The sequence below is a fragment of the Scyliorhinus canicula genome, chromosome 5, assembly GCF_902713615.1.
Source record: "Scyliorhinus canicula chromosome 5, sScyCan1.1, whole genome shotgun sequence".
In the NCBI taxonomy this organism is placed as follows: Eukaryota; Metazoa; Chordata; class Chondrichthyes; order Carcharhiniformes; family Scyliorhinidae; genus Scyliorhinus; species Scyliorhinus canicula.
The window spans coordinates 79041987-79067431 of NC_052150.1; the positions used below are offsets into that span (position 1 = coordinate 79041987).

Consider the following 25445-nt stretch of genomic DNA (forward strand, 5'->3'; position numbering starts at 1 on the left):
TATTCAACTCAACTTCTCACTGTACTGGCGATGAACCCAGGAATTGTGCCATTAGGTACTGATGGAGACAAAATCCCTGGAAGCACTTAAACAGTTTGATGGTCGGGCTGTATGGACTATATAAGTGCAAGATATTGATGTCTTACTGAACAATTTTAGCTAAAACTAACTCAGTGCTCCTCTTCATCTGGATTTGTCTTGTATTGATGTTCAATTCATCGTAAATACATAGGTGAAATAGGCCTGAATAATGGATATATGAAATACTACCAGGAGCACATTTACTTTAGATATTACAAATAATAGGGAGCACAGTAAATACTTTGAATACATAAAGGGATATTCTTATGGATAGGTTACATTTGATTTTGCTTTGCAAAATGTATCGTTAGCCACAAAAGCTTATGGGGCAACATCTAGTATCATTAAAGTGTTTTTGGAATTTACAACATTTAGTTGTACTGATTTTGCATTAATACATGCATATCTAGATAATTTCCTGGTGCATGAATCTCAAAACATTATATACAGGTACAGCAAGTGATTAGGAAGGCAAATGGAATGTTGGCGTTTTATTGCAAGCAGATTGGAATATAAAAGTAGAGCAGTTTTTCTACAGTTGTGTAGGGTCGTGGTGAGACCACATCTGGAAAACTGTTGTGCTATTCCTTATTTGAAAAAAGTTATAATAATTAGAAGCAGTTCAGAGAAGCGTCACTCAACTCATTCCTGGGATGAGGGACTTGGCTTGACGGATTTGGCTTATGAATCCTGTTGCTGTTTGAAGAATGAGAGGTGATCTTATTGCAACTTATAAGATCCTGAGGAGATTTGATAGTGTAGATACCAGGAGGATGCTTCAATCTGTGGGAGAGACGAGAACCAGGGGACACAGTTTAAGAATTTATTTTCTGTCAGATGGTTGTTCGTCTGTCATTCTCTTCCCCACTGCAGAAAGCTGGTAATAAATTTATTCAGGGGAGAGTTAGACGGATTTTTGGGCAGGAATCGGGGATTATTGGGGTGCCGACAGCGAAGTGGAGTTTGAAACACAACTAGGATAGCCGTGACCTTATTGAATGGAGGAGCAGGCTTAAAGAGCTGAATGACCTACTCCTGCTCCTAGGCTCATGTTCCTATGCTACTGCTTCAAAGTATATTTGACTAGTTTTAATTCTATTCAGTAACTTTCAGTATTGCAAAAAGCATATTAGTTCATAAACTGAATTTTGGAAGCATATCACTAAGATATTCTTCGTTATGAGCACTTGTTGGAAAATGTATCTGAAGTTACAGTATATGGATCATGAATATTGAGAATTATTATTATTTTTTCTTGTGTGGATAGGTTGGTTGGAGCACTGCTCGTGATTACTATACATTTCTGTGGTCTCAAGTACCAGAAAATTATGCAGAAGGAATTTCATTTAATCGTGTCATAGTTTTCCAAGGTAAGTAAATTCATATGTTTGTTTGATAAAATTCAGAGCTGTGTTTTTAATAAGCTACTTGTCTAGCATGAACGTAAAATACTAGGTCTGCTTAAAGCTAAAATATAAACAGCTAAAGTATGAAATACTGAGCAGATTAGGTAGCACCTGTGAGTTGAACTTTGGGCATGTATTTCACCGGTGCATTCTTTGATGTTTCTAGGTAATTGCTGTTTAGTTTAAAAGCAATTAATGTACATTGGCAACACAAAATTGTTTTGTGAATGTATGTTATTCAATGACTTTCCATGATTCAAAACTGTGAAATTAACCACTAAGATTTTTAAAAATTAAGTGAATTGGGGCATTTAAAGTTGAGAAATGTTTACTTAAACTTGTATCTTCTAACAGGTTATTACCTTCCAAATGACGATGGAGAATTTTATCAGTTTTGCTATGTGACACACAAGGGAGAAATCCGAGGGGCAAGCACGCCTTTTCAGTTCCGTGTGCCAACCCCCACAGATGATCTGCTTACCATGGAAGATGACACAAACTCTGATATGCTGGTGGTGACAACAAAAACTAGTTTTCTTGAGGTAGGATGCCTCCAATTTTTATTTAAATATCAATGTTCAGGTTTGCACAGGAAAATGAAAACAATGAAAATCGCTTATTGTCACGAGTAAGCTTCAAATGAAGTTACTGTGAAAAGCCCCTAGTTGCCACATTCCGGCGCCTGTTCGGGGAGGCTGTTACGGGAATCGAACCGTGCTGCTGGCTTGCCCTGGTCTGCTTTCAAAGCTAGCGATTAGCCCTGTGAGCTAAACAGCCCCTGTGCCCACATTCTCACGGTGTCTGCGTTGGTCTCACTCCCACAACCCAAAAATGTGCAGGTTAGGTGATTGGCCATGCTGAATTGCCCCTTAATTGGGGAAAAAAATTGGGTCCTCTAAGTTCATTAAAAAAAAATCATTGTTCAAAATAAATCCAATGGCAACCAAGTGTACAGAATGCATTTAGATATTATATTCATAGTGCACAGGCTAAGAATGTACCTTTTTATATGCAGTGTTTTCAGAACTATCATTGAAATATTTAGATTTTAAAAACATTGTCTGTCCAGAGTGCAACAAGTTGAAGACGAGAGGTGATGACAAGATTCTGAAATAGTTTTAAAGGATAGAACCTGAGAGGATAAAAGCAAATTACTGCAGATGCTGGAATCTGAAACAAACAGAAAATACTGGGCAATCTCAGCAGGTCTGACAGCATTTGTGGAGAGAGAAGAAAGCTAGCATTTCGAGTCTGGGCGACTCTTTTAAACCTCATGAGAGGATGTAATAATAATAATCTTTATTAGTGTCACAAGTGGCTTACATTAACACTGCAATGAAGTTACTGTAAAATTCCCCTAGTCGCCACACTGGCGCCTGATCGGGTACACTGAGGGAGAATTCAATGTCCAATGCACCTAACGAACACGTCTTTCGAGACTTGTGGGAGGCCGAATGGGTTCCTTCTGCACTGTACGTTCTATGAAACCGGAGCGCCCGGAGGAAACCCGCGCAGACAGTGGGAGAACGTGCAGACTCCACACAGACAGTGATCCAAGCCGATAATTAAACCCAGGTCCCTGGCACTGTGAAACAACAGTGCTAACCACTGTGCCAACATGCCGCCCGTGTTTCCCCTGGTTTGGGGAAACCTGAACACTGAGTTATCGCCTCAAGGGGATGACCATTTAGGACTGAGATGAGGAGATATTACTTTATTCAAGCGGTTGTGAATCTTTTGAATTTCGGGTGCTAGGAATGCTCCTTCGTTGAATATATTTAAGGTTCAGATGGACAGAGATTTGGTGTTTTGATGAATCAGGGGATATGACAAGTGGCCAGAAAAGTAGAATTGGAACTGAAGATCAGCCATGATTGTATCGAAAATGGCAGAGCAAGCTCAACAGGCATCGTGTTCGACTCCTGCTCCTGTTCCTTTATGTGACAAAAATTGCCAAACATTCACACAATTTGCATCATAATGCCATCTTGGTTAAAGTATATTTTGTTTGGCTTGTTCAGATGTCTAGCTTACCTATGCTTTCAAAAAGTTTTATAAAGCAACATTTTCTTCATATGTTTGTCACACTTTAGCAAGGTCCACTGAAGCTAATCTTAGGCAGTTGAAGCACGGTCCACTAAAGCTAATCTTAGACAGTTGAAGCAAGGTCCACTAAAGCTAATCTTAGGCAGTTGACACTTCTTTGGCTTCCAACTAACAACAGTTGTTGGCTTTAAAATTTGAATTTAATGTCATGCATCTTTCCTTGTGATATGCCAGAATTGCTGTCTGGTATTTTCTGACATGTAGCTTTTAGAAGTATGAAGCCTGTTCCAACCTCTGCAAAAAGGCCTCAAGCAACTGCCTTATTGACTGGAATGTTTTGTAGGCTACAAGAAAGCTTGAGTTTTCTTTCACCAAGCATAGAGACCTCTGATTACAGTTTTGTCAGTATCCTGACTAGCCAAAAAATTCTGTCATGAGTCTGATAAATGTGAGTTAATATTTTCTTTATTACTTTTTCCGAGTTTCAAAGCCAGGGCTCAGAGTGTGGACAGGGGTGAACCCCTAACCCAGGTCCCTGCCTGCTCTAAAAACCAATTCAAATTGAATCTAATTCATGGTCCCCACATGAGAGACATACCAGATCTGAGCCAAAAGGCCGAGCAGATACTATGCTTGATCTTAACCAAAAGGCCGAGAAGCGATAGCTGTGAGTTAATTAACCTCCCAGATTTAAACATTCTTTTCTTTTTTTTAATATAATTTTTATTGGAATTTTTTACAGAAAATATAAAACATAACGACAAACAATGAAATGCAACAAAATAACCCATAATAACTGTGACACCCCCAGACCGTATCGACGCATGTATCACATCCCCCCCCGCCCCCCGGGTTGCTGCTGCTACTGTCCCTGTACCCTATCGTTGAGCCAGAAAGTCGAGGAAAGGTTGCCACCGCCTAAAGAACCCTTGTACTGACCCTCTCGGGGCGAATTTGACCTTCTCTAGCTTAATGAAACCCGTCATGTCATTGATCCAGGTCTCCACGCTTGGGGGCCTCGCATCCTTCCATTGTAGCAAGATCATTCGCCGGGCTACTAGGGACGCAAAGGCCAGCACACCGGCCTCTTTCGCCTCCTGCACTCCCGGCTCCACCCCAACCCCAAAAATCGTGAGTCCGCATCCTGGCTTGACCCTGGATCCCACCACCCTCGACACCGTCCTCGCCACCCCCTTCCAGAACTCCTCCAGTGCCGGGCATGCCCAGAACATATGGGCATGGTTCGCTGGACTTCCCGAGCACCTGACACACCTGTCTTCACCCCCAAAGAACCTACTCATCCTCGTCCCAGTTATGTGGGCCCTATGCAGCACCTTGAATTGGATGAGGCTAAGCCGCGCACACGAGGAGGAAGAATTAACCCTCTCCAGAGCATCAGCCCATGTCCCGTCTTCGATCTGTTCCCCCAGTTCCCCCTCCCACTTAGCTTTCAGCTCCTCTACTGACGCCTCCTCCGCCTCCTGCATAACCTTGTAGATATCAGATATCTTCCCCTCTCCGACCCAGACCCCCGAAAGCACCCTGTTGCTCACCCCCCTCGCGGGAAGCGAGGGGAATCCCTCCACCTGCCGTCTAGCAAATGCCTTTACCTGCAGATACCTGAACATGTTCCCCGGGGGAGCCCAAATTTCTCCTCCAACTCCCCCAGACTCGCAAACCTCCCATCAATAAACATGTCCCTCAGCTGTCTGATGCCCGCTCTGTGCCAACCCTGAAATCCCCCATCAATGTTCCCCGGGACGAACCTATGGTTCCCCCTTAATGGAGCCTCCATCGAGCCCCCCACTTCTCCCTTATGTCGCCTCCACTGCCCCCAAATCTTGAGGGTAGCAGCCACCACCGGACTCGTGGTATACCTCGTAGGAGGGAGCGGCCACGGCGCCGTTACCAGGGCCCCCAGGCTTGTATCTCCACAGGACGCCCTCTCCATCCGTTTCCATGCTGCCCCCTCCCCCTCCATTACCCACTTGCGCACCATCGACACATTGGCCGCCCAATAATACCCCGAGAGATTGGGTTAAACATTCTTTTCTAATGTGGACAACCACAAAATCGGACTGGGAGCTTTTTCACCTTTGTGCATTTCTGCCCTTCTCTCCTGAAGACGGTGACTTTGTTGAGTGTTGTTTCTGTGAGTGCTGCCCGCCCCATAATTACTCCAGTGAACATCCATCTGGCAAAGCAAGAAGCTGGAGCCAGCCTGTCTGCAACATGGGTTTATTCACAAAACTCAGTATAACATAAGTGCAGACTACTTTTCCTTTCCACATAGTTCCCCACACAGATGGAAACTGGTTCTTGTTCTTATTCTAAATTTTCCCAATTAGCATCAGCTGCTCTTTCGAACAAAAGCTTTCACTCCATTGTCACAGCATTTGCAACATTAACAATATAAACGACTATTTTTCCTTAAAAACTCAATTGAATAGGGCATTCACTAGCAGAAGATATTGCAGGTAAGTTCAAATTTCTCATTTTTCCAACATTTGAATTGGTTGTAGGCAAGACAGTGGCTTCGTGAGATTTTGGACAGGCATAACCTCAGTAGTCAGGTACATCTGGAGGCTGCCCCCCTGTGCAAACAAATTTAGACATTAAAACCTTTTGGGTTTCTGCTCAATATTTTCACACCTTTTTGGGTCTCTGCTAAACATTTCACAGATGTGAAGAATGATGTGAAGAATGTTGTGAAGAATGTATCAGCTCCAGCTATGCTCCGTGGCAATGTGGCCCAGTGTCTGTATGCTAAAGTAGCATGATTTTACTTTCCGTTAACATAATTAACCAGAGATAGACATTATGATTCACATTCAGAACATGAGATTGACAAAACTGATATGAAACAGTAGCTGTGGACATCCTGTCTTTTAACCCACCGTATCTTCTGTCACAGTTCTCATAACTAAAAGACCACATGATTAAGGTGAAAATTGTGGTACTTCTTATGATGTGGAGATGCCGGCGTTGGACTGGGGTGAGCACAGTAAGAAGTCTTGCAACACCAGGTTAAAGTCCAGCAAGTTTGTTTCAAACACTAGCTTTCGGAGCACTGCTCCTTCCTCGTGTGAATTCTTCAGGTGGATTCACCTGAGGAAGGAGCAGTGCTCCGAAAGCTAGTGTTTGAAACAAACCTGCTGGACTTTAACCTGGTGTTGTAAGACTTCTTACTGTACTTTTTATTGACCAAGCAGAACTTGGTTTTGAGTTGTCTTAGAATCTGCTGAGTTCTGTGGAGGCCAGAGATGACCACAATAATGATTGACAGCAACTGTGGAAATCGAGGGCGGCATGTTGCGCAGTGGAAAGCACTGGGACTGCGGCGCCGAGGACCCAGGTTCAGTTCGAATCCCGGCCCTGGGTCACTGTCTGTGTGGCGTTTGCACATTCTCCCCATGTCTGCATGGGTTTCACCCCCACAACCCAGAGATGTGCAGGTTAGGTGGGTTGGCCATACTAAATTGCCCTTGTAATTGGTGAAAAAAAATAATTGGGTACTCTGAATTTATTTTTAAAAACTGTGGAAATTGATTGAGTTTGCACGTACTGTAGCCATTGCTGCGAGATACCATATATAGGAATAAAACTATGATAAGAAAATAGCTCACAGAAATAATTAATTAACCAAGAAATGTTAAAGATGTTGTCATCTGATTTTCACTCTTTGTTATAAAGCTTGGATTCTTGTTTGAATTCCTCTTTTAAGCATTGAAATTTGCTTGTTGATGCAATATTATAAATTTGACCTCCTAATTTTTTTAATTCAGCAAAAGATTGAAGTGCTAATAAAGGAAAAAGAGGAGCTGTTGAAAACTAAATCTGGACTTGAAGAAGAAACTATCCAGTTAGGCGAGCGCCTGGAAAAATTTGAAAAAGAAATTCACCATGAGAAAGAAGTCTGTGACCAAATCAAAAAGGATTACAAGGTATGAATTTCAAATGAGTTTGAGTTGTAATGGTATGTTTGTTGCACTTGGAATAAGAAATAAACTCTTGGCACGTAATTTTGTATTTGTTGTACTTCTTCTGTTTTCTAACTGAAAAATATGGTAATAAGTATTTTTGTTATCTCCAAATACTGATACCTGTGAGGTGGATTATTTGTTTGCTTCTGACCTCCGTAGCCTGCGTGAAACTAGTTATGGAAAGGGCTCAGCAGCTTCATGGACTCTGAGGTGGTGCTCCACACTCGCCTGGGAGTCGATCTGGATTTGTTCAATTCCTGAAAGTTAGTTATAAATATTTTCCAGTTGACTTGCCAGGTTCTTAAAACCATTTTTAATTTAAAAAAAAAATTAGAGTACCCAATTCATATTTTCCAATTAAGGGGCAATTTAGTGTGGCCAATCCACCTAGCCTGCACATCTTTGGGTTGTGGGGGCGAAACCCACGCAAACACGCGGAGAATGTGCAAACTCCACACGGACAGTGACCCAGAGCCAGGATCGAACCTGGAACCTCGGCGCTGTGAGGCAGCAGGGCTAACCCACTGCGCCACCGTGCTGCCCCATTTTTAATTTTTAACCCCAAACAATGCAACTCAGTAGTAATGGATTTCTGAGTAACATGAGTTTATAACTAGTTGCATGTCTTTAAAACTAAATTGGAATTTTTGAAATTAGAGCAATAAGTTTATTTTGTAGGAATGTATTTCAGTTTTAAGGCTTGAAGTAAAGCTATTCCTATTTTATAAGTTGCCTTTCAACTTAAAATGCTGATTTTTTTGCGTTCCAACTCATTCAGTTTAAAACCATAGAACAGAAATGATATGAAGTCTTGCAGGGTAGTTTTACACTGCCTTTTTAAGTTTGAACAATTAAACATCTCCTGTACTACACTGAAGCAACTTAATAGTTATATATAGCAGAAAAAGAAGGCACTTGTGAAGGTGAAAGTGGGTAATCGATGCATTTGCATGAACTAAGTCACGAGTACATAGTTATACCTAATTTATCTTAACGTGGTATGAGCATCTTGTAGCTTGTCCTTCTTGTAGTTATATAGATTTTAAAAATAGGCATAATCATAATAAGTGTGGCATAGTGACAGTGATTAGCACCGCTGCCTCACAGCTCCAGGGTCCCGGATTCAATTCCAGCCTCAGGTGACTGTGTGGAGTTTGCACTTTCTCCCCGTCTCTGCTTGGGTTTCCTCTGGGTGCTCTGTTTCGACCCACCGTCCAAAAAGATGTGCAAGTTAGGTGGATTGGCCATGCTAAATTGCCCCTTAGTATCAAAAAAATGTTAGGTGGAGTTATGGGGATAGGGTGGAGGTGTGGGCTTAAGTAGGGTGTTCTTTCCAAGGGCCGGTGCAAACTTGATGGGCCACATGGCCTCCTTCTGCACTGTAGGGATTTTAGTCAATGATCTTTCTAGCCAATAGGTTTCTTTGAGAACTCCAAAGGCCTGCAGAGTTTGAAGTATTTCTGTGTCCAAAACAAAAAGTATAATACATTTTTTTGTTAGTCATATTCCATTGGTAATGTTTTAAGCTTTTTAAAGAAGTTAACAAATGTCTGTGTTTCTGATTTTTGGATTGCAACCTCACTAGTTGTTTTTATACAATATTTTACCTTGATCTCTTTATGGTAAAATCAAAGAAGTGGTTCCAAGTATAAAAGCAGATGGTGTATTGGTAATGACTTGTTGGGCTGCTGAAGAACTAATGTTTACTGCTATGATAGCTCCTTTCGACAGAATACCATCTGTAGGTAGGGAGGAGGAGAAAGATCAAGAGGAAAGAAGCAAAAGTGAAAGGTGTTCTTTTAAGAGGGAAAAAATGATTTCCAGAACATTTTTGTTGACTTGACTCCTTCCAGGTGTTTGTTGTTGAATCTTGTACCTTGAAAGTCGTCCCAACATCTCTGGTTGTATCCCATAAACAGGATTTGCCCAATCACTTTTTACTTCCTTTATTCCCTTCAACCTACCCATTGTATTGACGATATGTACATGTCTCAGGCAAACGTTGTTCAGCCGCTCCATTACTGTTTTCTGTCTCATCACAAGCTTCTGTTACTTTTTATTAATCTTTTCAGTGTCACTGGCTAAGCCAGCATTTATTGTCCATACTTAACTGTCCTTGAGAGGACAGTGGTGAGCTGCCACATTGAACCGCTGCGGTCCATGAGGTTTGGCCCACCCACAATGCTCCTGAGGGAGTTCCAGGACCTTTGATCCAGCAAATGATGTTATAGTTCCAAGTCTGGTTGGTGTGTGGCTTGGAGTGGAACTTGCAGGTAGTGGTGGTGTTCCGATGCATCTACTAATCTTGTCTTCCTTGGTGGTGGAGGATGCAGGTTTGGAAGTTAATCATATACGCTGCTGCCACTGTGCATTGGTGGTGGGGGAAGTGAATATTGAAGGTGGCAGATGGGCTGCCAATCCAGAGGGATGCTTTGCCCTGGATGATGTTGAGGTTCTTGAGTGTTGCTGGAGCTGCACTCCACCAGGCAAACGGAGAGTATTCCATCACACCCCTGACTTGTGCCTTGTAGATGGTGGGACGGGCTTTGGGGAGTCAGAAAGTGAGTTACTCTCGACATAATTCCCAGCCTCTGACCTGCTTACAGCAATGGTATTTATATAGCTGGTCCAGTTCAATTTCTGGTCAATGGTAACTGCCAAGATGTTGATAGTGTGGGCTTCAGCAATGGTAATGCTATTGAATGTCAAGGGAAGATGATCAGCTTATCTCTTGTTAGACTGCCTGGCACGATTTATCAGCTCAAGCCTAATTGTGGTCCAGGCCTTGTGGCATGTCGCTATGGATTGCTTCAGTACCTGAGGCACAAATGGTGCTGAACCAGCAAATATGCCCACTTCTGGCCCCATGATGGGAGGAAAAATTGATGAAGCAGCCAAGGATGGTTGGACCTAGGACATTGCCGTAAGGAACTCTGCAGTGATGATCTGGAGCTGAGATGATTGACTTCTAACAACCACAACCAACTTTCTTTGTGCTATGTATTACTCCAACCCCATAGTTTCGCCCATATTCCCAATGATTCCAGGGCTCCTTGATACCATATTTGGTCAAATGCTGCTTTGATATCCAGGACAGTCACTCTCACCTCACGTCCTGCAAGTTCAGCTCTAGAAACGTGCATAGAAGCATATATAGAAAATAGGAACAGGAGAAGGCCCTTTGAGCCTGCCATGCCATTCATCATGATCCCACTTATAGATTGTGGTTGTATACAACTCTGCTAGTGGCCCTCATGGATGGTTAGTTTTGAGCTGCTAGATCTGTTTGAAATGTATCCCATTTAGCATTGTGGTAGTGCCACACAAGATGATGAGCAGTATCTTCAATCATCCAATTTGTAAGGTGCTGATGTCATAGCTGTATTAGAACAACTTAGTTGGAGGCATGACTAGTTTCACAGCACAAATTTTAAGCCTTAACTGGAATATTGCCAGGGCCCATAGACGTTGCTGTATCCAGTGCCTTCAGCCATTTTTTGAGATCACCTAGATTTTTATTTTTGTCTGAAACCTGACGGTTGTGATGGTGCGGCTTCAGGAGGAGTTAGTTGGATTATCCAGTTGACATTATACTTTTTAAAATTGAGTACCCAATTATTTTTTTCCAATTAAAGAGGCAATTTAGCGTGGCCAATCCATCTACCCAGCACATATTTTGGGTTGTGGGGGGTGAGACCCACCAAACACTGGGAGAATGCGCAAACTCCACACGGATCGAACCTGAGACCTCGGTGCTGTGAGGCAGTAGTGCTAACCACTGCACCACTGTGCTGCCCATTGGCAGTTATACCTGAGGATGGATATAAATCATGCACATTTTGCACTTGTGCCTCATTTGTGTATAAAGATGCTTATGGAGCTTCCGCCTCCTGTTTGTTTGATTTGGCTACCATCATTTACAAGTGGATGTGGCACAACTGCAGATCTTTGATTCTGATCCTTTGTGGAAACAATTCGCTCTGACTATTCCATGCTGCTTCAGCTGTATAATATGCCTATAATGCTGTGTTGTAGTTGCAATTGGCAAACTTTTAGATATGACTAGTGCTGCTGTTATTATACATTTATTGAACAAGGGTTGGTCCCCTGGCTTGAAGGTACAAATAGAGTGAGGTATATGCCTGGCAAGGAGGTTGCAGATTTCAGTTGATGCTGATGATTTTTCATGCCTTTTGGATGCCCATTTTAAATCTGCTAGATCTATCTGAATCAATCCCATTTAGCATGGTGGTACTGGAGTCCCACATAACATAACAGAATAGTGAAGACAGGACTTTGTATCTACAGAACTATAAGGTGGTCACGCCTACCAATACCGTTTTGAACAATATAACTGGAACATGTAGCTGATGAGGACAAGGTCAATTGGGCGAGGTCAATTATATTTTTTCCTTGTTGGTTATTTCATTATTTGCAGCAGGCCCAATCTAGCAACTTAATTTTGCTAGCTTGGATGCTAGTGGTGGGACTGAGTGACTGGTAATGGCATTTAAATCCCCCATCCAAAGGATATTCATCCAGTGTATATTCTATTTCCTTACTACTCTCAGTGCCTCTTCCAAGTGATTATCAACATGTGGGAGCACTGATCCATCAGCTGAGGTAGGTGGTAATCAGCAGAAGTTTTCTTGCCCATTTTTGACCCGAAACTTTGAGACTGACTATAGTTGGAGATTTACAAGGCAATTCCCCCCAAACTGTATACCGCTGTGCTGGCACCTCTGGTGGGTCTATCCAGCTGGTGGGGAAGACTATAACAAGGATGGTGATGAAGCAGTCTGGGACATCGGCTGAAAGGTATGATTCTGTGAGTACATAGGAACAGAAGTAGGCCATTCAACCATTCAAGACTGCTCCACCATTCAGGGAAATTATGGCTGATTTGTGGTCTAATTCCATATACCTATCTCTGGTCCATACCCCTTAATACTTTTGCTTAATAAAAAATATCTGAGATTTAAAATTAACAGCTGATCTCGCATCAATTACTATTTGTGGAAGAGAGCTCCAAACCTTCAGCACCCTTTCTGTGTAGAAGTACTTCCTAACATCTCCCCTCTTGAATGGCCTGGCCCAAATCTTTAGACTATGCCCCCTAGTTCTAGAATCTCTAACTAGTGGAAACAGTTTACTGTTACCCTGTCGATTCCTGTTAATATCTTGAAGACTTCAATCAGATCAACCCGTAACCTTTTAAATTCTAGAGAAAACAGGCCTAATTTATATAATCTATCCTCATTACTTAACCCCCTGAAGTCCAGGTATTATTCTTGTCAACTTACATTGCACTCCGTCCCAAGGCCAAAATGTCCTCCCTAAGATATGGTGCCCAGATCTGCTCACAGTACTCGAGTCGGGTCTAACCAGGGTTGTGTCAAGATGCAGCATAACTTGTGTCCTTCTACTCCAGTCCTCTAGATATAAAGACCCGCATTCCATTAGCCTTCTTGATTACTTTCTGCACTTGTTTGTACCATTTTAAAGATCTTTGCACCTGAAACCCCAGGTCTCTTTGGACATCACTGAATTTAGCTTCATCTAGAAAGTACCCTAATTATCCTTTTTTGGTCCAAAATGGATAACCTCATTTTTGCTTACATTGAAATCCTTCTGCCATAGTTTTGCCCATTCACCTAGTCTATCAATATCCCTTTGTTTATACTATCATTTACTTTGTCTATAATGCCACCCAACTTTGTGTAATCAGTAAATTTGGATATATGACTTTCTATGCCATTATCCAAGTCGTTAATGAAAAATGTGATCAGTTGAGGCCCTAACACAGACCCACTGTGGGGCACCACTAATCACATCCTACCAGTTTGAGTACCTACTAATTATCCATACTTTCTATCATCTGCCACTCGACCAATTTCCCAGTCAAGTCAGTAATGTGCCCTCCATTCCTTGGGTTTTTACCTTGGTTAACAGTCTCCTATGTGAGACTTATCAAATGCCTTCTGGAAGTACATATAAACAACATCCATAGACATTCCACTGCCTTAGTCATCTTATCAAAAAATTCAGTGAGGATTTTTGGGCATTATCTACCTGTCATGTATCCATGCTGGCTCTCCCAGATTAACTGAAGATTTTCGAGGTGTTCAGTTGCCCTATCCTTGATATATACACCAATAATTTCCCCATCACAGATGCTAGGCTATCTGGTCTGTAATTCCCTGTGGTCTGTAATTCCCTGTGGTCTGTAATTCCCTGTGGTCTGTAATTCCCTGTGGTCTGTAATCCCCTGGTTTGCTTCTTTCTCCCTTGGTTAAAAAGGGAGTGACATGAGCAATTTCCCATCCATAGGGATGAATCCTGAATTTAGGGAACTCTGAAAGATTATAGTTATGGTACCTACAATGTGCTCCCCTACTTCCTTTATCAACATCCAGTGGAAACTGAGGTCCTGGAGAATTGTTATTCTTTAGTTCCATAAATCTCTTCATGACCAATGTTTTGCTTAATTTTATTTAGTCCCTGTCCCCAATCCACTATTAATGCCCTCGGGACTTACGACAAGCTATCCTCCTTTTCTACTGGAAATACTGAGGCAAAGTAATTATTCAATATGTCTGCCATGTCCCCATAGTCACTGACAATTAATGAGCCAACATTGCCCCATACCAACCCCTTTCCCTTTATGTAACTATAAAGCTTCTTCAGACATTAAAAAAATTTTTTTTTAGAGTACCCAATTCATTTTTTCCAATTAAGGGACAATTTAGCATTGCCAATCCACCTTCCCTGCACATCTTTGAGTTGTGGGGGCGATACCCACGCAAACATTGGAAGAATGTGCAAACTCCACACAGAAAGTGGCCCAGAGTCAGGATCGAACCTGGGACCCCGGTGTCGTGAGGCAGCAATGCTAACCACTGCGCCACCATGCTGCCCAAACTATAAAGCTTTTTGTTGATTGTTGATGTCCCTTGCATGTTTCCTTTCATAATCTCTTTTAGTGGCTCTAATAAGCTGCTTTATGACCCTTTGGCAGTCTTTATATCTTACCATTCTGTAGGATCTGTACTGTTTTCTGCATTTTTGTATGCATGTTTTAGTTTTATGATGTTCCTTATCTCTTTCGTTGCCATGTTTTTTCTGTGAAGTGGTGGCTTTCCTTCTCAGGGGTATAAACTGGTTCTGTATGTGCTAAATATTTCCTTAAATAACTACCACTGTTATTTAGTTGTTTCACCCATTAGCAGATTTTCCCAGTTCACTGTGGACTGTCTCTGTCCCGTCTCATCTCATTAAAGTCTGCCGTACCTAAATCTAAAGTTCTAGTAGCTGAGTTGTGCTTTTCGCTTTAAAAAATTACATTGAACTCTTATCATGTTATCACTATTTGATAAATGTACAGGCATAGTGTAGGTTACAAATTAAATCCAGCTCATTACTAAATCCAATCTTGTTTGTCCTCTTGTTGCATCCAGGACATATTGATGCAGATAATTATCCATGACACACTCCAGAAATTGACTACCTTTCTGACAGGTGCTTGACTGCCTCTCTCATGTTACAGCTAAAATCCCCCACGTTGCCTTGGCGATGCACTTGCTTACTTTCTGTATTTATACAATCTAGCACTTCTGAACTGCTACCAGGGGTCTATACACACATATTCCAGTTTTAGATCCTTTACTGTTCCTTCCTCAAGGTCTCCCCTGTATGTTTTCCCTTCTTTATATCCTCTCTCACCAATTATTTGATTCTGTTTCTATTCAGTAAGGCTGGTCAATGAGGTATAAAGACCCCCAAAAGGAGGAGGGTGGTGGAGAGTTGGAGGGAATTCCAAAGTATATGGCCTTGAGAGCAGAAAGTAACACTGCCAATGTTGGGGTGATAAAAGTCAATGATGGGAAATAGGATCAGCATGAGAGGAGAGTTATTGGAGGGTTCATACAGCGAGGGGCGAACCATGGAGGAATTTGAAAACAGGAATGCAAATTTTAAAATTGAGGAATTGCTGGATCAGAAATGTTGTATGTTAGCGAGCACAAGACGGTGATAAATGGAACTGGCATAAGTTGGGATAGCCAATCTATCCAATCTACCCAATCTACACCCGCCTTAGCTTATTTGCTAACCTTTGTTCTCTCTTAGGCTTGGTTATTCCAATGTACTCCTGACCAACCTCCTGGATTGTACCCTCTAAATTTGAGGTTATTCTAATCACTGCTGCCTGTGTCCTAACTCGCACAAAGTCCTGTTTACCCATTACCTCTGCTTGCTCAGCAGCATCAGCTCCCAGTTAATCAATGCCTTAGTTGTTTTAAATTATTTTAATCAATTAATTTATTTATAAATTTAGTATATGGCCTTGAGAGCAGAAAGTAACACTGCCAATGTTGGGGTGATATCCAATTCTAAGGGACAATTTAGCGTGGCCAATAAGCCGACCGTGCACATCTTTTTGGATTGTGGGGGTGAGACCCATGCAGACATTGGGAGAATGTGCAAACTACATACGGAGAGTGACCCGGGGCCAGGATCGAACCTGGGTCCTCGGCAGCATGAGGCAACAGTGCTAACCACTCCATCACCATGCAGCCCTGTCAATGCCTTGTTTTTAAAAGTCTTATTCTAGTTTTCAAATCCACCCATGTCCTGGCATCCCTCTATTTTGACAAATTTCCTGCCGCTCCACAGCTCTCCAAGGTGGACTGTTATTGAATTCTGCCAGCTACAGATTTCCCTATTTTAGTTGCTCCAGCATAGGTGGCCCTCCCTTCAGGTGCTTAGGCCCTAAGCTCTGGAATTCTTGCTCTAAAACACTCCACCTCTCTACCGTTCTTTCCTTTTCACAAGGCACCTGTCTAAACCTACCTCATTGAACAAGCTTTTGGCCATCTCTTTGAATAGCACTTTGTGAATTGGTGTCATTTTATTTTATAAAGCTCCGATGTAGTGCTTCCAGGCTTTTTTTAAACACTGCAGGTGTTGCATAAATACCAATTGTTGTTGCAGTTGTATGAATGTAGCTGGAAAAACACTCTTAAGCTCAATACCATCTAAATCAAAGAATATTGGCATCTCATCCAGTTGGCTAAACAATGGTGTAGTGTTTACAGTGTATGCAATCTGAAAGATGCAACAGTATTGTGGGAGAATCTTCACCACACAGACTGCTCGCTAACATTTTATCGCAGCAGTTGGGATTGGGCAATAAATTCTGCCCTTGCCAAAGACAGTCACAGCTTGAGAATTAAAATTAAAAAGCCACAGGCTATTGTGTGCCATGGCAGCTACTGCAGTAATAAAAAGAAATACCACTCGGAAAGAGGTAAAAACTAACTGTATAAAGTTAACTTTTCAAAATTTGTGATGTAAAAGGTAGAGCATCTTGGAGTGTTCACGCGTTTATTTTTAATTACTTTAAGAGACAGAATTATCTTTCAATACAGTCCGAAGCTGCTTTACCTCGCCCTCAATTTTCAAAGAATTGAAGTGCCTTCCAGTACGATCACTATCTGCCTGAGTATGTTTCTGTATTGATGGTAAAGCCCTCTTTAGTTACTTGCCTGTTTTGGTTCTATTCTGGTTGCAAACGTAAATCCAATTTATTTATTCTGGTTCAAACTGTTGATAAACCACGGTTTTGGTTGGAGCATTTTAATCTGAAATGTGGCACAGTTTTAAGGTTTTGACTAAATGCAGTTATATTTATTTGACATGGAATTGGAAGTAAAAGTGGAAATCTCTTGTCAGTTGATAATAGATTGTAAAATTTGGGGTCAAGTTGACAAATACAGCAGTTGAAGCTTTTATCTCTCTCTGACACTTCATGAATCATTAGAGTAAACATGGCCATTATTTCATGCAAGCCAAGGGAAGGACAAATGCAGGATTATATTTTTTAAAAAGAAAGTCATATTGACTCTGTTAAGTTCTTGAAATGGAATTCTGGCAACATTGACGGCTTTCTCCTGCTGAAAGTTAAAGTCAATGCTTGAAGCAGCAAGACATGTGAGACCCTAAGTTTCTATTTCCATGGCTGTGCCAGAAATGCTAATGAGTTCAGAGCTTTTTCACAGCTTGTGATGTAGGGCATGTTTCTGATATGGGAAATCCATTTCAGATGGAAGCTTTTGACGGTAGTTGCAGTGGCTAGCAACTTTGATTATTTAACAATGTATTGTTGCAGTCTAATTATTTTTACCACATTTAATTATTTGTTACTTGACAAATCTTTTGTCTGTTGCTTTATATTTGGATTAGTCAGTTTTTGACCCTCTGAAAGAGCCCCCTACCTTGGGCCCACTCCCCTGCCCTATCCTCAGAACCCCACCTAACATGCACATCACTGGACACTAAGGCGCAAATTTAGCATGGCCAATCCACCTAACCTGCACATCTTTGGACTGTGGAAGGAAACCGGAGCACCCGGAGGAAACCCACGCATACACCGGGAGAACGTGCAAACTCCACACAGGCAGTCACCCAAGGCTGGAATTGAACCCGGATATCTGGCGCTGTGAGGCAGCAGTTCTAACCACTGTGCCACCATGCCACCCCTTTGTTGTATATTGAAGTTGTGCCTCTTTAAAGCATGCATCATACTTCAATCTTAAATCTTTTGGAAAACCCGTCACCTTTTATGAACCAAAACATATACATTTGAAGATATTTTTAGAAATATAAAATTGATTATGCAGTTGCAAGCTTTCATTCTGTTAGTTTTGATATTTTGTTAATACCATAACGTGCAAAATATTGTTATGATGTGTTCATTGAACAACCACTAAATTGCCACTGACTTGATGTAACAATTTTGTTTTTTGCACAGTAGAAATAATGAATATTGACAATCCTGTGTGACTGACAAAAGTAAAGTAGGCAGTGGGTGTTGTCACTGGACTAAGAAATCCAGAGACTTGGGGGGGGGGGGGGGGGGGGGGGGGGGGGGGGGAGAGAGAGAGAGAGGTTTGAATCCCATGGCAGATGGTGAAATTAGAGTTCAACAAAAATCTGGAATTAAAAGTCTAATGCTGATCATGAAACTCGTCAATTGTTGTTAAAACCCCATCTGGTTACCGATGTCAGTTAGGGAAGAAAATCTGCTGTTTTTGCCTGTCTGGCCTACATGCGACTCCAGATCCAAGCAATATGATTGACTCTTAATAATGGTCAATGGCCTACTAAGCCACTCAGTTCAAGGGCAGTTAAAGATGGGCAATAAATAATGGCTCAGCCAGCGATGTCCATATCTGATGGATTAAAGAAAAATCCTCTTCTGCAGTCTTTGGCATTGTTGATCACACCATCCTCTTCCAATGCCTTCCACCTTTGCCCAGCTGAGTGGGGTTGCTCTTGCCTGGTTCCATTCTTATCAATCTTACCCAGAGAATCACTTACCATGGCTTCTCTTCCAACTCCTCACTGTTACATCTGGTGCTTCCCAAGGATCTATCCTTGTTCCCCTTATTACCTACATATTGCCCCACTGTGACATCATGTGAAAGCACAGTGTTAGTTTCCTTATGTTTGCTGACAACTCCTCAGCTTTACATCAACACTACCTTCCTTGATACGTTCAATGTTGCTAAATTATCCACTGCTTATCGGACTACTAGAAGAGCGGAGATTTCTGCCAATTAAATACTGGGAAAACTGAAGCTATTATTTTTGGTCCCTGCTCCAACTCCATTCCCTAGCAACATTGGAAGTTTGCATCAAATAAATGTGCCTGTGTAGTTCAAAGAAGTGAAAGTATTTGCTGTGCGTAGGAGTTCAAAATGTAATTGATGCCTTGCTTAATAATCTTGTAAACAAGATTTTTTTTTACAATTTGTGTAATTAGGATCTCTTCCAGAGCTCAGAAGCGTTAAAATTTGAGAAAGAAGACGTTGAGAAAAAATATAAAGAAGCTGCTGCAAAAATCACTCAACTTGAAGAAGACATAGTGACTGCTAATCAAAAAGCCATTGCAAAGGAAACTGAATTAGACAGGTATGGAAACCTTTCATGTGTTGCGGAGTGATTCTCCCATCAGGGTTCATGATCATTGGAACAACTTTTGATTTGCCATGTATGGTCAGTGGTCAGTCCTCTCTAGTGCGCGGGCATATCCCCATAATTTATTTTTCTGTGTCAACAGGCTGCACTCTCATTCCCCCATCACCACCATATTACTGTTAGCTTTCCTCTTCTTTGCTGAGTAAGAAGTCTCACAACACCAGGTTAAAGTCCAACATGTTTGTTTCCAACACTAGCTTTCGGAGCACTGCTCCTTCCTCCGGTGAATGAAGAGGTATGTTCCAGAAACATATATATAGACAAATTCAAAGATTCAAAAATGTGTCTATATACATGTTTCTGGAACATACCCCTCCATTCACCTGAGGAAGGAGCAGTGCTCTAAAAGCTGGTGTTTCAAACACATATGTTGGACTTTAACCTGGTGCTGTAAGACTTCTTGCTGTGCTCACCCCAGTCCAACGCCGGCATCTCCACATCATCTTCTTTGCTGACAACATACTTTTTCAAATGGCACTTTTATATGCAAGACATATTTTCTTATAATGGCAAGAGTGAGTTAGACTAACTTCCCATGACATCAAACCAGCATTGACCAAGTGTGGCATCAAAGAGCCTGAACAAAACTAAGTTACTGGGGAGGGAAAATTCTGCATGGGCTGGTGCCACACCTAGTACAAAGGAAGATGGTTCGGGTTGTTGAATTCCAATCATCTCAGTCCCAGGGCATTACTTCAGGAGTTCCTCGGAGTAGTTTGGTTCTGGTTGTTAGAATCCAATGATCTCCCAGCGCATTGCTTCATGGCATGGTGGCACAGTGGCTAGCACTGTTGCTTCACAGCTCCAGAGTCCCAGGTTTGATTCCCAGCTTGGGTCACTGTCTGTGCGGAGTCTGCACGTTCTCCCCGTGTCTGCTTGGGTTTCCTCCGGGGTGCTCCAGTTTCCTCCCACAGTCCAAAGGTGTGCAGGTTAGGTGGATTGGCCATGCTTAAATTGCCCTTAGGGTCCAAAAAGGTTAGGTCGGGTTCCTGGGTTACGGGAATAGGGGGGAGGTGTGGGCTTGAGTAGGGTGCTCTTTTCAAGGGCCGGTGCAGAGGCGATGTGCCGAATGGCCTCCTTCTGCACTGTAGATTCTGAGGAATTTCTCAGAGTAGTTAGTATTATAGGCCCAACCATCTTTAGTTGCCTCATTAATTACCTTCCCTCCATCATAAGGTCAGAAGTGGAGGTGCATGCTGATGATTGCACAGCATTCAGTATTATTCACAGCTCCTCAGATAGTGCAACAGTCTGTGTCCACATGCGGCAAGAACAAAGAAAATTACAGCACAGGAACAGGCCCTTCAGCTCTCCAAGCCTGTGCTGATCATGATGCCCTAACTAAAAAAAATAACCTTCTGCCCTTACTCGGTCCGTTTGTTGGCCAACTTTCAGGCTTGGGCTGATAAGTGGCAAATAACACTTCCACTACACAAGTCCCTGGCAATGACTATCATCAACAAGAGAGAGATTTATCTCCATTCAATGGCATTATCATCGTTCAATCCTTCACCAACATCCTACATAACTAGAAACCTAACTGCAGCAACTTTATAAGTACTATATAAGATTAGAGGCTGGAAACTACATGGTGAGCAACTTGCTTCATAACTTCCAATGCGTGTCCACCATTTCAGAATGTGATTTTATTTTTATCATTCATTACGCGATATAGGCATCGCTGACTAGGTCAGCATTTATCACCACTCCCTAGTTGCCCTTGAAGGTGGTGTTGAGCTGCGTTATTCAACAGCTGCAGTCCACGTGGAGTAGGGAGGGAATTCTAAGATTTTAACCTGGCACCAATAAAAGAACAGCGATATATTTCCAAGTCGGGATGGTGGGCGACTTGGAGGAGAACTTCCAGCTGGTGGTGTTCCCACGTGTCTGCTGCCCTTGTCCTTCTGGGTGGCAGTCATGGATTGGAAAATGCTGTCTTAAGAAAGTCTCTTCACTTGCCTGACATGTGCAGCCCCAACAACAGTCATGAAGCTCCACCACCTGCTTGATTGGTAACCATCAATTGCCTTAAATGTTTGCTTCCTTCACCACTGTGGCTTCAGTGTGTACCATCTATAAGATGCACTGTAGCAACTCACCCAAGGCTCTATCCACCTCTGCTACCTAGAAGAACAAGGGCAGCAGACCCATGGGAATATAGGAATAGCACCACCTAAAAGTTCCCATTTTTAGAAGTTATTTGCCATCTTAACTTCTTCATAGTCGCTGGTTCAGGAGCTCAACGCTCACTGCCAAACAGCATTAAAGTAATATCTAAAACACAAGGGCCTGAATTTTTGGTCTGTCATGTACAGGCACTCATTGGGCCCAGAAATGAGCATGAAATGCTTTTCCAACCACTGTTGGGAGCTCCATTTCACTCTGCTTAGCAAATAACAGCCGGCACGAAATGTGCTCTCTGAAAGCCTGCACCCTTCCAGGGAGGGTGGAACTGGGAAAAGGGAGCATGCGGGTTGACTTTTCCAATGTACTCTCTCAGAGGGACAGCTGCTGTGGAGCTGTCTCAGGAAGCTGCTGACCGGTGAAAAATAAATATCCCACGAGTGTCTGGGCAGCACAACCATACACAGACTTGAGTCCCCAGACACATTTGTTAATTTTATTTGAGCACTGATCTTTCATCCTGCCCTGGAATGAGTTTGCAGCCCGTTTTCACAAGATTGGTTACATTAAGTCAAAATATGATCTTAAGGGGCTCAAGTGTACATGTAAAACACCTGAAACATTCACATTTCCATGTAGTACATCATATCAAAAGGGCTTTCTGATTAGTTCACATAAGAAATGTACTAAAGACTGATTTTATTTCAGATATAAATCCTACAGAACAACAAGCAATTCAAACATTGCAATTTGAGCCAATCTCGTTGCTAATCTATTTTTTCAAAATGGTTCCAAACTGCTGATCTCTGCTGAATTTGCAACAAATAAATAGAATAAATATAAATTAATCAAGGACTGACCACCCGGTGTCAACCAAGGGCCTGGAAACAACAATGGCAGACCCAGCCATGTTGACTCTGCAGGTCCTCCTGACTATCATTTGGGACTTGTGCTAAAATCAGGAGAGCTGTTTCTCAGACTAGTGAAGCAACAGGTTGACATAAGAACATAAGAACATAAGAACTAGGAGCAGGAGTAGGCCATCTGGCCCCTCGAGCCTGCTCCGCCATTCAATGAGATCATGGCTGATCTTTTGTGGACTCAGCTCCACTTTCCGGCCCGAACACCATAACCCTTAATCCCTTTATTCTTCAAAAAACTATCTATCTTTACCTTAAAACATGTAATGAAGGAGCCTCAACTGCTTCACTGGGCAAGGAATTCCACAGATTCACAACCCTTTGGGTGAAGAAGTTCCTCCTAAACTCAGTTCTAAATCTACTTCCCCTTATTTTGAGGCTATGCCCCCTAGTTCTGCTGTCACCCGCCAGTGGAAACAACCTGCCCGCATCTATCCTGTCTATTCCCTTCATAATTTTAAATGTTTCTATAAGATCCCCCCTCATCCTTCTAAATTCCAACGAGTACAGTCCCAGTCTACTCAACCTCTCCTCATAATCCAACCCCTTCAGCTCTGGGATTAACCTAGTGAATCTCCTCTGCACACCCTCCAGCGCCAGTACGTCCTTTCTCAAGTAAGGAGACCAAAACTGAACACAATACTCCAGGTGTGGCCGCACTAACACCTTATACAATTGCAACATAACCTCCCTAGTCTTAAACTCCATCCCTCTAGCAATGAAGGACAAAATTCCATTTGCCTTCTTAATCACCTGTTGCACTTGTAAACCAACCTTCTGTGACTCATGCACTAGCACACCCAAGTTTCTCTGAACAGCGGCATGCTTTAATATTTTATCGTTTAAATAATAATCCCGTTTGCTGTTATTCCTACCAAAATGGATAACCTCACATTTGTCAACATTGTATTCCATCTGCCAGACCCGAGCCCATTCACTTAACCTATCCAAATCCCTCTGCAGACTTCCAGTATCCTCTGCACTTTTCGCTTTACCACTCATCTTAGTGTCATCTGCAAACTTGGACACATTGCCCTTGGTCCCCAACTCCAAATCATCAATGTAAATTGTGAACAATTGTGGGCCCAACACGGATCCCTGAGGGACACCACTAGCTACTGATTGCCAACCAGAGAAACACCCATTTATCCCAACATAGCCATACTCACAAAATCATACCTTACAGATGATGCCCCAGACACCACCATCACCATTCCTGGGTCGGGGTGACAGGCGAGACCCAGCAGAGATGGTGGCACAATGGTATGCAGTAGGGAGGGACTTGTCCTGGGAGTCCTTAACAATGACGCTGGACTCCATGAATTCTCATGGCACCAATGATGGAAGGGGTCATCAACAATAATAATCTTTATTAATAATTATCTTTATTATTGTCACAAATAGGTTTACATTAACATTGCAATTAAGTTACTGTGGAAAAACCCCTCGTCGCCACGTTTTCGAGCGCCTGTTCGGGTACACAGAGGGAGAATTCAGGATGTCCAATTCACCTAACAGCACGTCTTTTGGGACTTGTGGGAGGAAACCGGAGCATCCGGAGGAAACCCATGCAGACACAGGGAGAACGTGCAGACTCCGCACAGACAATGACCCAAGCAGGAATTGAAACCAGGCCCCTGGTGCTGTGAAGCAACCGTGCTAACCACCGTGCTGCCGTGCCGACCCGCTGTGCTACCTATCAAGCAGCACTTACACAATGAACTGCTCATTGATTGATGCTCAGTTTGTGTTCTGCCAGGATCACTCGACTCCTAACCTTAATACAGCTCTGGTTCAAACATGATGTAAGATCTGAACTCCAGGGGTGAGGAGAGAGTGACTTTCCTTGACATCAAGACTGAGTGCGGCATCAAGGAGTCCTGGCAAAACTGGAGACAATGGCAATCTGGAAGAAAAACCGTCGCTGGTTGAAGTCATAACTGGCACAAAGGGAGATTATTATGGTGGTTGGAGGTCAATCATCTCAGCATCAGTATATCACCGCAGGAGTTCCTCAGGGAAGTGTCTTAGGCCCAAACATTTTCAGCTGCTTCATCAATGACCTCCCTTCCATCATAAGGCCAGAAGTGGGGATGTTCATCGATGACTGCAGTGTTCAGCGCCATTTGAGACTCCTCACATACTGAAGCAGTTCATGTACAAATACAGCAAGACCTGGATAATATCCAGTCTTAGACTGACAAGTGCCAAGTAACATTTGCACCATAGAACTGACAGGTTATGACCATCTCCAGCAAGAGAGGATCTAACCATTGTCCCTTGACATTCAGTGGCATTACTTTGCTGAATCCCCCACTATCAACATCCTGGGGATTACCATTGACCAGAAACTGAACTGGACTTGCCATATAATATTGTGAACAAAAGAGCAGGTCAAAGGCTAGGAATCCTGTGGCGAGTAACTTGCCTCCTGACTCCCCAAAGACTGTCTGCCATCTACAAAGCACAAGTCAGCAGTGTGAGAGAATATTCTTCACTTGCTTGGATGAGTGCTGCTCCAACAATGCTTGAGAAGCTTGACACCTTCCAGGACATAGCAGCCCACTTGATTCTTGCCCCTTCCACAAACACTCAATCCCTCCACTAACGACAAACAGTGGCAGCCGTGTGTACCATCTACAAGATGCACTGCAGGAACTTCCCATGGTTCCTTCGGCAGCACCTTCCAAACCACAACTACCAGCATCTAAAAGGACAAGAACAGCAGATACTTTGGAACACCACTACCTGAAGGTTCCCTTACTCACTCACCATCCTGACTGGGAAATAAATCACTGTTGTTGGGTCAGAAATCCTGGAACTGCCTCTCCAACAGCCCTGAGTGG

The 25445-nt window shown here is 42.6% G+C and overlaps 1 protein-coding gene and 1 non-coding gene across 3 annotated transcripts in view; one reads left to right on the top strand and one right to left on the bottom strand.

Moving 5' to 3' along the window:
* Window positions 1-25445, top strand: part of LOC119966079 (tax1-binding protein 1-like) — a 142519-nt gene that overhangs the window by 20248 nt on the left and 96826 nt on the right. For both annotated transcript variants that reach the window (XM_038797269.1, XM_038797270.1), the window contains exons 2-5: window positions 1349-1451; window positions 1842-2029; window positions 7319-7477; window positions 19341-19489. In XM_038797269.1, coding sequence (XP_038653197.1) covers window positions 1349-1451; window positions 1842-2029; window positions 7319-7477; window positions 19341-19489 — 599 coding nt within the window. The remainder of the gene's footprint in view (window positions 1-1348; window positions 1452-1841; window positions 2030-7318; window positions 7478-19340; window positions 19490-25445) is intronic.
* On the bottom strand, window positions 4003-4196 carry LOC119966719. The gene has a single exon (XR_005460824.1). It is a non-coding gene; the product is annotated as a U2 spliceosomal RNA (small nuclear RNA).